The 18,436-nt window shown below is 40.5% G+C and overlaps 1 protein-coding gene across 1 annotated transcript; it reads right to left on the bottom strand.

Annotated features, from left to right (window-relative positions):
• Positions 1-1,036: 1,036 nt before the first annotated feature.
• zgpat (zinc finger, CCCH-type with G patch domain) lies at positions 1,037-17,947 on the bottom strand. Its single transcript, XM_052031627.1, has 6 exons — positions 17,150-17,947; positions 11,162-11,295; positions 7,498-7,650; positions 5,483-5,614; positions 4,362-4,782; positions 1,037-2,221 (listed from the first exon to the last, which is right to left on the bottom strand). The coding sequence occupies exons 1-6, from the start codon at positions 17,728-17,730 to the stop codon at positions 2,083-2,085; spliced, it is 1,560 nt and encodes a 519-aa protein (XP_051887587.1). The 5' UTR covers positions 17,731-17,947; the 3' UTR covers positions 1,037-2,082.
• Positions 17,948-18,436: the final 489 nt, after the last annotated feature.

The following is an 18,436-nucleotide window of genomic DNA, read 5'->3' as shown; positions in this document are numbered from 1 at the left end:
GATGCAGAGTAATTAGGGCATTGCTGGGGATCTGGGAGGGAACACTGTTGGTTCACAAACTTAAGAGGATTTTGCAGAGCCAATATTGGTGGCATCTTCCACAGTGTAATAAGATGCCTGCTGTAGGTAGTCCAAGACTCTACTATATACACGAGTTCAAGATCATTGCTGGGCAACAGATTATGAGATGTGATCAAACAGTGGTTCATCACATCCCCTATTCCTTAATCATTACTATATCTGAAAACCTTCTGATTTCTTTCTTGGAATATACCTGGTGCTTGAGACTTCAGAGCCTTCTTAGGTTGACTTAAGAAAATTCTTCTCACCTCTGCCTTGAATAGCTCAGCCCTTATTTCGCAAGAATGACCCGGGTTCGACCAAGGAATAATATATACAAAATTCTTAATAGGCCCTGTTAAGATTGATGTGGGTATGTTTCCCTTGGTTAAACCAGGGTCATTTTCACAAAATAAGAGCTGGGCTTCAGTAATGCATACAGTTCAGCTGGATTGCAGAACTGTCTACAGTACTCAAGCTGTGGTCTAATTAATGATATATGCAGTTCTAGCACAAACTTTCCACTCTCATATTCTATGCTCAGCTAATAAAATTATTCTACCTTCTTGATCATCTTATTGACCTGTCCTGCTATCCTTAATGATCTGTGGGCACATATTCCAAGATCTCTTTGTTCCCCATCACCATTCAATATTCTCTCATTTATTGTGTTCTCTCTTTCTTGTTGCTCCTCCCACTTACCTCAATACTGCACACTTTTTAAGAATAAATTCCAGTTGCCCCTTTTCTGCTCAGCTGACCAGGCCACAGATATCTCCCTGCTGTTGTGTTCAGGGATCAGGATTTCAACATCTGTAGATAACACAAGATTTGAAACACGGGAATCAAATGGTGACAGGAAAAGACTTCAGGTAATAGGGGCACTGGAAAGATTCTCTCTCTACTATTCTCCTTGCTTTGTTTTTTTTCCCCATTTGTTTGGCTACTTCATTGGCATCCATCATTTCTGCATAAATCACATTTTCTCCATTTTGTTTTCATTTATTCCTTGACACAAGATCAGACTCTAAAATGCAAAACCATCTGTTCAGCAGAAAACAATTTGAGTTCCTGTGCATTTCATTCAGCTATATCAATAAATTACCTTGTGTTTATTCTAACCATTGCCACATTAAACTTTTCTTGTCAGCCTCCTCCTTCCATAAACATTACTGCCCTTGCTTGTCTCACACATTTATTGCCCTGAACTTGGCCACACTAATTTGTACTTATTCACTGGTCCGTACATGCTCACTGCTGTTCATCACAAATGCTGCTTCAAAAATCATCAAATTTCTCAATAATCTCATTTCACCTGTGTAATATCTTCCAGTTCACACCCATAGTACTTTTAATGCGGAGTTCTTCTGCTGTATTACCTGCAGATGGTGCTTCAAGTTTTTAATGAGTACGTTATCAAATAACCTAGAAATAAACAAGGTCCATATTATCCAAACAGCTGCAGAGTTTCAGGATCTACTCTAATGCTTAAGTGGTTGGTGTCGAAGCTCCTCATATGGCAAGGTTGAATCCAAGGATCACAATCGTTTCAGTTGATATTTGAAATGACAGTGCAAATGAATTTTCAGTCTGTCAACACATGAAAACTGAAAATCTCTTTCAAACAAAAGTATGTTACCCTGTTATTCCTGGAGTTTGATCACAACAATTCAATGCTTCTTGAGTTTAGCTCCATGTTCTTAAATTATGCAAAATCACAGGTGAAAACAGTTTTACATAACTGCGAGCTTACAATTTACAAGACCAAAACAATATTACTGTTGAGTTTTTAAAAAGTTAGTAGAGCAATTGTGACGTTTGGGTACTCATATCAAGTTTCTTCTAATGAAAAAAGTTTCATTATTAGTTCTCTGCAAAACCTTCAAAAAGACATACCTAATAACACAAACACTAAGAACTATTTTTACACATTAATTTCATTGTACACAGTATATTTTACAGAAGAAAATGCACAAATTGGTACACTGCAAAACTGAACAAAGAGCACTGTAGGATTAAAAGTCAGAATTTGGTCATCATCTTGTGCGTGTCTGCTTTCTTTTGTTCACGCTGAGCCCCAGATTCCTGAGACTTTAGATAGGATAACTGCTTCCTTGCATTAGACAACTTCTCTTCCAGATGAGAAGTTACTGCCTTGTCTCTGTAATAAAGCAGTAAAGAATACTGAAACATACTACTAAATGATGTTGATGTTACATAATTCTTGGTATTCCTCCATCATGAAGTTAAACCTTCACCTTTACAAAGGATTGAAAAATATTTTGCTGTTCGAGACCACATTTGCGATTCTACACCAGATAAACAACTTTATCACAGCTTTCTTCTTACCTTTAAAAATATTCATATCTACAATAATTTGACAAAAGAATCACTTGCAGTATCGACAATAAATTAAATAACACTGCTTAATAATATGGATTTTGAAATTAGCGTAGAAAAATAATTGTAGTTGGCATATTGCAGGGAGTGGAGTGTTGGAAAGGAGTGAAGAAAATAGCTAGGCCATGTAATTAATTCTAAGGTCTTGGGGATAGAGAGCTAACAAGATAGATGAGTTTAGAAAGGGTGACATGGGTACTATGAATCTACAATCATTTGTCAGGGTGTGGGGTTGGGCAAAAATTTATAAAAGTTGAGGAACGTTGGCTACAGGCTTTAATGCAAAGATAACAAAGATTACCTTTGCATTATCAGGGATAGAAATGACAAGAAGACTTGAGAACCAGTGCACTGGAGAACAGAAATCCTACACAAGCTCACATGTATGAAATGTTAGGTGAGCAGAGTGAACAATAAATTGGCAAGGCAGCATTGGAAAAGTTGAATGTGGAAGCATTGAAGATATGTAGAAGAGTTTGCAGATGATACCAACACTGGTGGAGTGTGAAGGTAGTTGTCTTCAAGGTTAGCTAGATCAACTGGGAAAATGGAGCAAGGGAATAGCTGACGGAATTTAACTTAGACAAATGCAAAATGATGCATTTTGGGAAATTAAACCAAGCCCGGATACACACAGTGAATGGCAGGGGCCTAGAGAGTGTTATTGAACAGTGAGACCTTGGGGTACAAGTACATCCTGAAAGTGATGACGCATGTATAACGCGGTGAAGGCGGGGTATGGTGTGCTTGCCTTCATAGGCAAAGGCATTGAATACAGGAGTCAGGATGTCACGTTACAGTTGTACAAATTTTTCATCAGGCTGCACTTGGAGTATTATATGCAGTTCTGGTCACCATTGCTATAGGATGTGATTAAGCTAAAGAGGCTGCAGAAAAGATTCATAGGAATGTTGCCCAGACTGGAGGCCTAGAGTTATAAGGAGTGACTGGACAGGCTAGGACTAATTTTCTCTGGAGCGAAGGAGGCTGAGGGGTGACCTTATAGAGGTTTATGAAATTAGGAGAGCCATGGATATAGATAGTCACAGTCTTTTTCCCAGGGTAAAACTATAAGGCATAGGTTGAAGGTGAGAGGAGAAAGATTTAAAGGGGATCTGCAGGACAGCTTTTTCCACAAAGAGGGTGGTGGGTATATGGAATGAGCTGCCAGAGGATGTGGTGGAGGCAGGTACTATTGCAACTTTTAAAAGACACTTGGACATATATATACATAAACTGGAAGGGTTTAGGGAGATATGAGCCAAACACGGGCAATAGGAGTAGATAGGCACCTTGGTCAGTATGGATGAGTTGGGTTGAAGGGTCTTTTTCCATGCTGAATAACTCTATGAATCAATGAATGAAGGTCACAATGGTATTCTGAGCAAAGCAGAGTAAAACCAGCCCTACTAATAGCAACATCACACAGAAAAAGTGCAATGTACTTCTAACTGCCACCTTAGCCCATTTGGTTTCACCCCGTCAGAGATTTTCCCTTTGTTCCACTCATCCCTCTGTACATTCTCTGCAACTGAAAACTAAGTGGTTTTCTCTTTCCCAGTTGTAACAAAAGGACTTGGACCTGAAACATTAACCATGTTTCTCTTTCCATAGATGCTGCCTAAACTGCTCAGAGTTTCCAGTACTTCCGGTTTTTATTTCAGATTTCCAACATCTGCAATATTTTTAAATTTCCTTTCCAAATTAATGTCCAATTGGTGAAGGTGAAAAATGCTTCCAGTTCCTCCCTACTTACATATTGAGTAGCTAAGAAAGGGAGTGAGTGCCTGGTTAGTCACATTCATAAGTAGTTACACACTATCATAAGCAATAACGATTTAATAATCTGAAGAATCTGCCAATTTAAATTAAGATAAAATTATAAAGAGAGCAATAGATACCTTCCAACATTTCTTGCAAGTGCTTCCATAATTTTTGCAATGTCCTTTTCTGTATGGTCTATCTTTTGCATTATCTGAAAAAGCTGGATATTTAAAGTTTTCTTCATACTTTTGCTGGCCCTGTAACATTCTTTGCTGTTTTTCTCTCTTTTAGGAATTTCAGTTTGAACTGATGAGCTGCTGGTTTGCCCAGTACTTTGAAGTTTATCATTCAAAAAATCAAACACAGTCTGGCGAGGTTTTCTCTCTTTAACACACGAGCCCCCTTGACCTTTCCTCTTGTGTTTCTTTTGATGAAGGTGGTTCAGTTTTCTTTCTCTCTTCTTTTGCAGGATTTCAGTGCATTGATCCAGGGACTTCCCTGGTGGTAAAACCACTGCATGTACAGGCTCCAGTCGACCTTCCGCATTCTTTCCTAAACCTAAAAGAAAAACAGGCTCAAACTAGAAATCAAAAAGCAAATGAGTGCAGATACTGGAAATCTGAAATAAAAAACAGAACATTGTAAATACTCGGTAGATCAGGCTGAAACTGTGGAGAAAGGAACAAGGTTAATCTTTCTGGTCAATGATGAAAGGTCAGTGACCTGAAATGTTAACACTGTTTCTCTCTCTAAAGATGCTGCCTGACCTGCTGTGTATTCCAGCATTTTCAATTTTTATTTCAGCCTCTAACTGGTTGTGCATAATTAATTTCATTTGAAAGGGAATAAAGTATATAAAAAAAGTCAAATCACTTTTACTATCAAAAAAAGCACAATTTCCTCTTTAGTAGTACTGCATCACTTGTTCACGGATAAAAGTATTACAAACATTAAGTAGTTCAATTTGGGAAACAGCATTCTGCTTGTGACACGACTTTACCTTTCCCGAATTTACAGAGCATCATCTATTGCGTGACAATGGATTGATTTAAGTGGTCCAATATCACAACTGAAATTACATTTTATACATAAAATTCAATAAGATAATGTAGTTATAGTCCTTACTAGTAGAAACAATTGCTTGTGCTGGTCAATATTTTGTTTGGATCTCAGCAGGAGGATTGAACATACATTAGTTATTTCTCTACCAGGTGACATTTGGCCAGTAACAACCAGGGTAATTTTTTTTTACTCTTACCTTTGCCAAATTCATAACCCATCTTAATCATTAGTTTGGATCCCATGCCTCGAGTATGGGCTTCCCAACCAGCAAATGAAGAGCTGGAAGCTGCAGTCCAACTTTCTATCCCCCCAGATTTTGAATCCAAAACTGTAAAACAAAATAATGCAAGTAAATGGAAAGGAAATAGTAATAAAAATGCAAAATATTATTTTGATTTTCAATAGTCAAATTTATTGTTTCAAGATCTTGATTAAACAAACATATGCAAAATATCCCACAAAGCTCCACAAGGAAAAAATGAAGTCATCAAGTACAAAGCAGCGGGTAATTGACTGAAAGTATAGTCAAAAATGCTATGTTTATGAAGAGTCTGTAAATGCTGGGACATTCTTGAAAGCCTGTTAATAATGGAAGCATGATATACCAGAACAGTCAAAAGAGAAAATGAGCATCAATATTTTCATCTGTAGAGTCAATTGGGGAGGTTGTGATTTTTAGTATGGAGGGAGAGGGACTCAGGATGGACTTAATGACAACAATTTTAACGCACCAAAGAAAATTGACTTCGTGAAAATTAATTTACCAAAAATCAACATTTGGATTTATCAAATCACAAATTAGAGAACATCTTTGTTAAAAACTTGACTGTAGAGGCAACTTTTGTGCTCACTGCTGGGATGGTGATCTGACAAAACAACTTCTCTGCAAATGGAAGCTGCTTACGTATGTTACATGGAGCCTAGAGTAGAGAAACCAGCCATTCAGCCTAAATGTTCAATGCTTTACATGTGATTAATTTCAATAAAAACTTTTGGATGTAATGGGAGGCAATCCCCTTTTCCATTTAACTGCCCAATCAGCCAAAATAAAGCTATCCATTTATCTCATTCTAGTCAGCTATCACAGACGTAGCTCATTCAGTGAATATAAATTAATTTCCTAGCTAAATTCCTCAAACATTTTAATACTAATTGCTAATATCATAAGGGCTGGCACAATGTGCTTATATTATTGAACAACTGGCATGCCAACAAGTTTCTTTGATCCATAAAAAATATTTATAGGCAAGGGTTCAATTCACAAACAGTTTCTGACATTTTTTTGAACACAAATAAATTAAGAGCCTATTGGAATGTTGTAAATATGTACAGTAAAATTTTATAATCTGGTTCCCTCAGGAAATTATTGGAAATTACTCCCATTAATACCTCCACACATTTAAATCACTTTTCTATAGATGTTAAACTGTAGTGAAATAAATTTTCCAATAAACGAGGAGAGTTTCAAAGGGGTACGGGAACCAGGCGCTGGTAGGTTTCAAAGGGGTGCGGGAGCCAGGCGCTGGTAGGTTTCAAAGGGGCGCGGGAGCCAGGCGCTGGTAGGTTTCAAAGGGGCGCGGGAGCCAGGCGCTGGTAGGTTTCAAAGGGGCACGGGAGCCAGGCGCTGGTAGGTTTCAAAGGGGTGCGGGAGCCAGGCGCCAATAAGTTTCAAGGAGCATGGGAAACACATCCCTGGTAGGTTTAAAGGGAGAACAGGAACGGGGACACAGTGAGTTTAAAGGGAGCACAGGAATAAGAATATACAGTAGCAGAACTAAATTTATGTCCATAGTTTTGCACACCATGTGCTCCTAATCTTAGAATAACAGGAGGGGAGAAAACAAATCGAGCTCATATCTGTTCATAAAATAGTGTCCAAAAAGAATAAATGGAGCTCAGGCTCGAGCAATCAAAATTAGGCTGTTCTGAAGCATGAATGTCTATGCCCAGCTCTGGACCGGGATAGAATTTAAACAAGTATTTCAAAAGATTATTGTATACTAGGATTGGCCCATAGACTTATGATCTGATAACATTCTAGGCAAACAATTTACAATTTCATACCAGACATTACATTATAGCTATTATTTAAATAAAATTATTTTTTAGTGATAAAGAAACCTTTTCTCAAAATTTTTTTTCACATTGTACTGTACAATGGACCTAATTTACTGAATAACCAGCTTATAAACCTTTTGATGTAGGCCTTACCTTTAGCATAACCAAGCTGACCCTCATCCTCAGAGCTAGATGATGAAGACGACTCGTCAGTCTGATGAACTGGCATAATCCCATCCCCTTCCACTACCATTTCTTTCTGAAGCAAGGAATCAAATTTTACTGTAAAGTAACCATTATCTATATCTGAAAAAACACAAATCATTTCCATGTATTAGCCAAAATTCAGAAATATAAACTTTTCTAAATAGTAGTAGTACTTTGCCCATGGAGTTATGATGAATTTGCTCCATGTTTATTCTTTGCAACCTGGTTCTCCTTTTCTTTTTAAACCCATTCTTTCCTATTTTTAAACACAAACTCTGTCATGCTATATTTTTAAAATTTATTTTCCACAAAGCCGAAATGCCCAAAAGTCAGATCACAGAATGGAGCATGGGAGAACAAGGGAAGCAGTTACCAATATACAGCATTTCAACAAAATCCAAAGCGCAAAACAGGCCTTGAGAAAGAAACACAAGAATGATTGAGATAGCTGAGACTTTAATCAGAATCGTGCTTTCATATTTTAAATATGTACTTTAAATGTTAGCACGTTCATACTTATCTTCATCCAATATCTGAAAATGTAAAAATTTAGAAGCAAGTCAATGAGAGAAACCCACTCTAGAGTGACACTTTTGACTAAAGTCTACATACGAAGTTCACACAATATAGTTCAAACAGAACACGCCAGCAGGTCTTTCAAACATTGTACTAGAATTTCAGCTCATTTAAAGGAAATATCAGATCATACAGCACTTTAAGATTTTATGATTTAAAAGACATAGTTTACAACAACAATTTAATCCTTTTTTAAAACAAAAGATAAAACAGATGAGGTAGCATAGCCATCCTGTTGCGCACTCACCATCAAAATCATAGAACTACAGGGCAGAAAGGGTAATTTTATTTGCTAAACAATGTAAAAGTCGAAGTCATAACTACAGAGCTGAAGGACTTGCATCTTAAGCAGTTTTTCTAAACCTGAAAAGATACAGCTTCTGAACAAATGCAGTAGCCTGGGAGATTTCACCTTATTACCTCCAATTGAGTCATTTGGAACTAGAGTTATAGAAGTGCAGAAACAAGTCATTATGCCCATGAAGATGAGCTCCTCTTCTTTTGTCACACAAACCTACACACTAATCTCACTCACCATCTCTGAGGGGTTAACCAAGGTACTGCAGACTTGAGCACAAACTTAAAGTGATGCAATGTGTGAGTGCAATTCTGAGATTGTGTCAGAGGGGCATCTTTGAGATGAGATCCTATATATCCCACAGGTAAAAATAGAAAGACCCATGGTTCTATTTCCAACAGAAGGGTAATTTGTCTCTGTGAATGGACAATTCAATGGCCAGTATTTATTCCTTAACTGACAACGACATAATGTATTATTTGGTCATACAGGTAGTTCTGCTACAATGGCATTTCCATCATGGAAATTAGTTACAATGCAATTGATGGATTAGGGACCACTATTTGCATTATACGGGCTGCATTGGTTATAGCGTGATCATGATCAGGAAAACCTGCTTAAATCTGTGCTTAGAAGGAAACAATAGCCTGTTCTGCTATAATACAACTTTCTATTACCCGAGGTTTCTTAGAATGTAACTATCATGTTATAGCAGAACAACCTGTGCACAAATTGTTCTTTGTAAGATCTTGTGCAAATTAGCTGCTCATTTTCCATATGACAACAATGACTACACTTCAAAAATATTTTGTAAGGTTGTAAAGTGCTCGCGATGCCTTGAGGTAACCATTTATCTAATCATAAGCTTGGAAATCTCTACGTTCATCCCTTACAATCTCTATTCTTTCTTCAGCCCTGATGATATCGTGCTGCATTTTTCCCACAATTTTTATATCCTTTTGCAGATCTCATAGTCAGAAAATGCATTTCTGAAGATTCTGCTTGCCAGGATTGCTCTTGCATTCTATCCTTCCAGACATAACACTATTCCTCCCTTTCACCTCCCCAACTCTATTTTCAAGGCTTTTATTCCCTTGCATTACCAACTATTTTAATGATTTGAGTATCTGCACATCAAGGTCACATTGCCCCTTCACATAAAAAACATATTTTTACTTTCAAAGTGCACTGCTTTCAATGTTCATAGAGTTATACAGCATGGAAATAGCCCTTCAGCCCAACTCATCTACGTCGACCAAGATGCTAATTACATTTGCCTGTGTTTGGCTCATGTCCTTCTAAACCTTCCCTACCCACGTACCTGTCCAAATGTCTTTTACTTACTTAGTAATTTTACTACTATCTCCTCTGGCAGCTCGTTCCATGCACCACCCTCTGTCTGAATAATTTGCCACTCAGATCCCCTTTAATTCTTTCCCCTCTCACCTTGAACCTGTGCCCTCTAGTTTTAGACTCCCTTTCCCAGGGAAAAAGACCGTGACCATCTCCCCTATCTATGCCCCTCATAATTTTATAAACCTCAATAAGGTCATCCCTCAGCCTCCTTTGCTCCTGTGAATCTTTTCTGCACCCACCTTGCATTAAAAGTTTGTTAATCTGCTCAATCTGCAAGCTTTCAGTCTGCATCACTATATGAAACAATATCCAATCCAACTCAGATCCCACGTTCAGACTATTGAAATGTCCAATCAAAGAAAACCTCAACCTGTTTTATATGCATGCAGTCAAAAACAAATCTGAATGGAACACCTTTCTAGTCTATGAAATCCAACCCCTATTCTTTGCTCTGTGCCATTTAATCATTTTATTTAAATCATCACAGTCCTCAATTCCTTTCGCCTTTTATATTGTACATCAATTTACAATCAATTATTTAAAATGTCATTTTAAAAAAACTAACAGAATACACGTTTTCTAGGAAACAATACAGAATATAAGAGTTATGATGGAATAATCAATAATAAGACAGTATGTTAAGTTTTATATTCCAACATAGCACAGATTCACTAGAATGTTGCAGAAATTCAAATGAAGGAATACTTGAGAAAATGGTACCTGATTTAATTACAATAGAAAATTAAGGAATAATTTGATTGTATGTTTAAATTATAAGGGGATGAAAAAAAATCAAACAGATTCTAGATAAATAAGTTTTAGGCCTAGAATAAGGGGATATGGATTCAAGTTTAAATGATGGGGGCTTCGAGTGAAGATGAAAATTTTCTCTTTTAAAGTACTAGATATACTTGCAGAAGAGATATACTTACAAGTAAGATACAGTACAATGTAAAGTTCCCTTTCTTTTAAACTTGGAAGAGCTTACTTTATAAAACTGTGCTATTTACAATAAAAGGCAATAAAGTTTTAATGAAGGATAACAATGCTAATTCAAAACAGACAGGATTTAAAAATAACTGAATACATTTATGTCTTTTTTTAAAAACAGGTATTATGTTAAATAATACGACTAGTGAAAATTCATGCATTTCTCACACAAAGTTTTAGTAACAATCCAGGCACCCTGTAACTAAGTCTTTTAGCAGATAATCATTTTCTGGTGTAAAAGTTGAATTTATTAGACAGATATAAGCTTTATCCAATACATTAATATTCATGTTCTAATCTACACAACGTACTAAAAGAATCTACACAGACATAACCATAGTCAACATTTTTCCTGTTTCTTAGAATTAGATGTATAAATAATGTACTCACCTTGGATTTTAGCTGGATACCAAATCTCATCTTCAAATTTAGCTAAACAGGATGACCCCACCTCAAGTGAACTGAGGTCCAGTTCTTCAAATCCCCGCAGTTCAGACATAGCCACGACCTCTCCATGCGAGTATCTAGTCAGACAATTATTTTCAGCACTGTAAATTTATTTACAAAATACATACTCTTCCACATCTAAATCTCCTTTTTTTTGCATTTGCAGACACTAGCTGTGCTAATAGCTTTACCCCAGTAAATAATGGAAAGTTAGTCAATAATATTGGGCACCAAAACAGGCATCCACATGCATGCACTTTTCATCAGGACCCACTGAACAGCAAGGGGAAACCCTAGATGATACAGCACCACATACTGCTATCCTCCAAGACTAAATGGCTAGCACAGACTGTGAATCAAGCTGGATATCTTCCTTGGTCTGCATAACTCAGTTTCACCTACAACACATCTATACCATCTATAGGAAGCAAAATTGACTGGAATATTGACTGTAACTGAGCTACGGAAATATTTCAGAAACCAGGATGTTCTTTATCTACTCAAAACACCACAGAAATTCCAGTCAGCATGTGAGAAAGAAAGAAAATGCATTCTGCAGTATCCAAGTCCTCCTCGGCTTGAACATTGTGGACATCTAGTGGGTAAAAGAAGCTACTATAGCAATGCAGAACTGAGTAAACCTGCAATAGGTCTCTCTCCAACATGCTCGCATGCATAGAAAGTGGTGTGAGAGAACTGGGTGGATCAGGAGGAGAGAGAAAGGAACACAGAGAGTATGTGTTACCTGAAATTGGAGAATTCAATGTTTACACTGTTGGGTTGTAGAATACGTAGGCGGAATATGAGGTACTATTCTCCTAGTTTGTGTTTGGCCTCACACTGGCAGTGGAGGAGACCAAGGACAGAAAGATTGGTATGGGAAGGGGAGTTGAAATGGCATGCACACATACAGTCTCTCAAATGGGTCAACGATATTCTCCAACACCTTTCCCTCTTCCCCTGCCACCCAAAAATCTTATTTATAAAGTTCCACATCATTTAACATAAGAGAAAAGGCAGAAGAAATAATAGGAGAGATAATCAAAAGCAATATTCAAAAGATGGGCTTTTAAAAAGATTTAAAGACAGGATAATAGGGATGATATAATGAAGGAGAGTGGATATGACTAAAGAAAGAGGAACGAAGAAACATTGCATTTATATTGTGCCTTTAATGTAATTGTAATGGAATCATACAAATACTGTCACCAAGCCAAGTACGATAGAAATTTACAACACTGGGGGCAATTTGGCCTATTGTATCCACACTAGCCAAAAAGAGAATTTGATCTAATAATTCTTTACAATTTACTGCCATAGATTGCATGCTATTGTTTAACGTCCATCTTAGGGAAAATATTGGAAGTTATTTTTTTAAATGTCATACAAGTACATTTAGAAAAATTCAAGGTAATCAGGCATAGTTTTGTAAAGGGTTATGTTTGACCAATTTATTGGAGGTTTTTGAAGTAGTAACAAAGTGCTGCAGATAAAGAGGAACTGTTGGATGTATTAAGATTTCCAGAAGGCATTTGAGAAGGTTATTGCAGAAAAACTCATGGTGTGGATGATAACACATTGAAGTGGAGAAAAATTACTCTTTTGCAATGACTGATGTGCCACAGAAATTGGTGCTGGGGCCTCAACTCTTTGCAAATCACATAAATGACTTGGATGAAGGCACCAAAATTATAGTTGCTAAAGTTGTTGATGGTACAAAGATAGAGAGGAATGTAAATTCTGAAGAGCATTTGAAGATATAAAGGAATAAAGATAGGTTAGGCACATGGGCAAAAATCTGGCAAATGTATAAATGTCCATTTTGGCAGGAAAAAAATAATCTTCTAAATAGTGAGATATTGCAGAGCTCAGATTCAGAGGGATCTGGGTGTCCTAGTGCATGATTTGTAAAAGTTTGCAATGGAGTTGCAGAAAGTAATTCAGAAAGCCAATAGAATGTAATTGTAGGGAGATATACTTCACTTAAGGGATTGGTGAGGCTCCATCTGGTGTACTATGTACAGTACTTCTCTCCTTACTTCAGAAAGGATGTTAATGCACTGGAAGCAGTTCAGAGAAGTTTACTATAGTAATATCTAGAATGGGTGAGTTAATTTATGAGGAAAGGTTGGAGAAAGTAGGCATGTATCTGCTGGAGTTTAGAAGAATTAAAGATAATTTGACTGAAACAAATAAAGATCCTGACAGGGGAACATCAAGAGAATCTTCCTCTTGTGAGAATCTAGAACCAGGGCTCACTATTTAAGAAGGGATGGACCATTCAAACAATGAGGTTATTTTTTCTCTCAGAGAGCCATTAAGCTTTGAACTCTTCCTCAAAGGACAGTGAAAACAGAGTCTTTGAATAAGCCTGTGCTAGATAGATACTTAATAAGCAAGTTACCACAGGAATGCAGGCTTGAGTTTAAAATTAGATTAGCAATGATCTTATTAAATGGTAGAGCAGGTTTGAGAGGTCAAGTGGCCTTCTCCTGCTCTTATTTCATGTTCAAATATAATGGCATTTCATTACATTGAATCACTGTTTTTCACTGCACAATTGATGTCTGGTGAGTATTCTTAAAATTTCCTGTTTTAGTTTAATGCCAAATAGCCTTGCCATAAGGAGAAGGGCATATCAAGGTTCACCTCGGAGAGACAGAATATGCTGTTGCTGCGTGTCTATAAAAATTGTCACTTAGCAGAAATATTAAGGGATCAAGATATGAACTGTGTGGTACTCCAGAGGTGGAAGAAGTAATTTACTAAAGCTTGACCCGAAATGTCTTTCTTTCTCTCTCTCTCTCTCTCCCCCCCCCCCCCCCCCCCCAAACACACAGATGCTGCTTGACCCACTGAGTTCCTCCAGCAGTTTGTTAGTTTGTTTTTTTTGACTAAAGCTCTGTTGAGGCTTAAGGAACTACACATGATCATTCAACAAAGATAGATCTCATAGAAGTAATAATGGCAGAGGACATCAAATGCCAGGGAGGAGGAGCAAAAACATATCACAGCTTAAATTTCAAAGCATATCCATGGCATTTTTGGTGCTGTGAAATAATGGGAAGCCTTGCCAAGTGATACAGAGATTTATGGAAGAAGTGAACAAGGAGCTTAGTGGCAATAACATTTAAAAATTGCTTCGAAGAAAGGGAAATGGGGAGATTATGAATAGACAATGAAATCACAGAATGTGCACAGTGTAGGAGGCCATTCTGTCCAGCAAGTCTGTACCAAAAGCAATCTAGTTGGTTATACTCTCCCCACACTCTCTCCAGAGCCCTTACAGATACTTATCCAGCTCCCCCTTGTTCAGTAAAATTGAATCTGCCTCCACTACTAACCTCAGCTACACACTACATAAAATAGTTTTTTTTCATGTCAGTCTTGGGTCTTTTGCCAGTCACCATCATTCTATGCCTCTTGCTCCTTAACCCTTCTGCCCAATGAGAACAGTTGCTGTCCATCCACTCTGTATATACCCTTCATGATTTTACATACCTCAACTAGGTCCAATTGCAACTACTTCTTCCAAGGAGTACATTGCAGCTTTTCACAATCCATCCAGTCTATCCCATTTCTCTGGGATTAATCTCTTCTCTAATGTCTTTACACCCTTCACCTTTCCTAAAGTGTAGAACCCAGATCCGAATACAATAGTCAAATTGTGGCTGAACTAGTGTTTTAAAGTTTCATCTTGGTTTCCTTGTCGTTATCCTTTTCACCTGATTACGTAACATCCTTTGAGGAGGAAAACTATGTTCTTGTATTGGTACCATTTAAAGGTCAGTTAACATTGAGTCAAGGTAGTTGAATGGAGGAAGGAAGAATGGGCATTCAGAAAAAGCTAGTCAATGAATGGTGCTCAGCAACATGGGGGAAGAGACAGAGTATTAAAAGATTAGGACAAAGAAAGGAGAATAGCAAAGGGACAATTGTACAGGGATGTGCCATGGGAAGAGACACAGGTACTGGTGGAAACAGAAGAGTGAACCAAAGTACCCCAGCAGGAATATTCACTTCAGAATCCTGAAAAGGAGGGATAGGGAAGATGTATTTGGCTATGGTATCATGCTGAAGGTGTCAAAAATTTTGTAGGATGGTCCATTGAATGTGGAAATTGAAGGATGGATGGTGAGGTAGTTATTATCTTTCTTCTTTGAGGGAATGAAAAGGGGCAAGAGCAGAAATACATGAAGTGGAACAAATATGGTCCAATATGGTGAAAAGGGCAGTTAAGACAACACATCTCACACCGACCATTACCAATGTTGTCATTAGTTTATCTAGCAGCTCATAAGTCAAGATGGCCATTTACGTTCCCTGCCTCAAAATGTATGGTTCACATCTATACATTTTAACACCATTCATGATGTAGGAGTGCAATCACATCAAACCACAGACTGGATGACTGGAGTTATAACATGACATTGGATAAACTGGGACTGTTTTCCCTGGAGTGGAGGTTGAGGGGTGACCTTAGAGGTTGATTAAATGATGAGGGGTATAGATAGATAGAGTGTTTTTCACAGGATAGGGAAGTGGAAAATTAGAGGGCATAGGCTTAAGGAGAGAGGGGAAAGATTTAAAGGAGATTTAAGGGGCAAGTTTTTTTTCCAGAGGGCGGTGGGTATACGGAACAAACTGCCAGAGGAAGTGGTAGAGGCAGGTATAATTATAATGTTTAAAAACATTTGCACATATACACAGATTGGAAGAGTTTAGCGGGACATGGGCCAAATGCAGGAAAATGGGACTTGCTTAGAGAGGCATCTTGGTCAGCATGGATGAGTTGGGCTGAAGGGCCTGTTTCCATGCTGTTCCATGCTCTATGACTCAAATCCAAATCTGCCACATCTAAGTTTTACAATCATAACTCCTTTATAAAGAAAATTTTACAAAAACTTTGAAACCCAAAGTTTAGGGTTATTAAAGATCACTTTGTATTTATGGCTGCTGGTTTTGGACTTGCACAAGTGAAATCATTTTGTCAACATTTATCCTAACAGGTCCTTTCAGGGTTTAAAGTGAGGGGGGAAAGATTTAAATGGGACCCGAGGAGGAGGTTTTTCCATACAGACGGTACTGGGTATAGGGAACGAGCTGCCAGAGGAAGGGTAGAAGAGGGAACAATTACATCACTTAAAAGGTAGATGTATAAGGCAAGGTTTAGAGGGATATGGGTCAAATGCAGGCAAATGGGACTAGATCAGCAAAACACCTTGATTGGCATGAACAAGTTGGGAAGACATGTTGGTGGGACAAGAGGAACCCTTTCTCTGTTATGTGGGGGGTGGGAGGAGAAATGGGGTGAGGGCAGACAAGGGAAATAGAAGAGATGCAGGTGAGGGCTACATTGAAAGCAGTCGGGATGGGGAACCCTGTTTTCTGAAAAAAAGACATCTCTGATATCCTGGAATGGAAAGCCTCATTGTGAGAACAAATGTGGCGGACATAGAGAAACTGAGAGACGGGAATAGCATCCTTGCAAGTGACAGGGTGGGAAGAGGTGTAGTCGAGATTGTACTTGCCCAAGACAAGTCGGTCTATGTAAATTTTCAGGGACACTCAGCAGGTCAAGTGTTATCCCAGGCAGTTATCCCTGCAACCATGCGAAGTGTTACACCGGCCCTTACACCTCCCTCACCACCATTCAGGGCCCCAGTCCTTCCAGGTGAGGCAGTCCTTCACATGTGAATCCTTCAGTGTCATCCGTCAAGATAGAAATAGAATGAACTTTTCAGTCGATAATCTGATAAAAAAACTGTTTCTCTCTCCACAACCTAACCTGCTGAGTATCTCCAGTATTTTATTTTATTTTTTACTTTAGATTTCCAGCACCTGCAGTCTTTTCGACATTTGGTCTACCCATCAAGTCCTTTCATAACCCGAAGGACGTTTATCAGGACAGCCTCAGGCTTCCTCAGCTACCTGCAGGAGTTCTGGAAGCGGCAGGTCCCGGAGAGATAGAAGGGGCACGGCTTCATGGCGCGCTGGGTCGGGTGGATCCACAGGACACGGACGGTGGGCTCCGGTGGCTCGTCGCTCTCGATGCCCACGATCATGGCGTTGTGATATTGCAGCGGCCCCCACGGCGTGCGGTAGGGAGCCCGCACCTTGGTGCCGCCGATCTCTTCCTCGGCCTCCTCCGGCTCCTCGTCACCAGCCTCGGGCTCCTGGTTCCTCTCCGCCGCCTCGCCATCAGTCTGCCCGGCCAGAGCCGCCCGAAAAGCGGCGTATTCCGCGTCCAGCTGAGCTCCTTCTCCGGGCTCGGGCATTGGGGAGGCCGCTCGGTGCAGCTGCTCCAGCAGCTGGCTCTTGCGGACCGAGAGGAGGCTGGACTCGGTGAGCGCGATCAGCTGCTGCAGGTCCGCTTGGAGCTGAAGCAGGTCGGACTGGGCCTCGGCGTCGGCCTCGGGCTGGTTCTCAGCCCCCAGCGCCGCCTCCACCTGCTGCAGCTGCGCCTTGTACAGTTCGATCGCCGCCTCCAGGCTCGCCTCGTTCATGGCCATCGCGCCGCGCAGAGCAGCCGGTCCAACGCAGCACACGGCCGAGCGGCCTACGGCCTCTGGGAGCCGCTGCCCGGCGCCATCCCAGCCCTAACAACCGCCCTAGCCGGGAAGGAGAAGCCCTGTTGAATCCGCGCCTGCTCCCGGTACAGCGGCACCCGACGGCCTGGATGAGGCATGTCGGCCAATCCCTGCTGTGTCAGTTGTTGAGTAGGAGGTCTGGCAGCTTGCAGTAGAGCCCCTAAATTTTCTGGGGGGGGGGGAGGGAGGGAGGGAGGGAGGGGGGGGGGGGGAGGGAGGGAGGGAGGGGGGGGGGGAGGGAGGGAGGGGGGGGGGGGGAGGGAGGGAGGGGGGGGGGGGGAGGGAGGGAGGGGGGAGGGAGGGGAGGGAGGGAGGGGGGGGGGGGAGGGAGGGAGGGAGGGAGGGGGGGAGGGGGGGGGGGAGGGAGGGAGGGGGGGGGAGGGAGGGAGGGAGGGAGGGGAGGGAGGGAGGGAGGGAGGGGGGGGAGGGAGGGAGGGAGGGGGGGAGGGAGGGAGGGAGGGAGGGGGGGAGGGAGGGAGGGAGGGGGGGGGGAGGGAGGGGGGGAGGGAGGGAGGGAGGGAGGGGGGGGGAGGGAGGGAGGGGGGGGGAGGGAGGGAGGGAGGGGGGGGGAGGGAGGGAGGGGGGGGGGGAGGGAGGGTGGGGGAGGGAGGGGGGGAGGGAGGGAGGG

The sequence above is a fragment of the Pristis pectinata genome, chromosome 16 (assembly GCF_009764475.1).
Source record: "Pristis pectinata isolate sPriPec2 chromosome 16, sPriPec2.1.pri, whole genome shotgun sequence".
In the NCBI taxonomy this organism is placed as follows: Eukaryota; Metazoa; Chordata; class Chondrichthyes; order Rhinopristiformes; family Pristidae; genus Pristis; species Pristis pectinata.
Note: the sequence above shows the minus strand (reverse complement) of the source record. Positions and strands in the feature narration are given on the sequence as shown.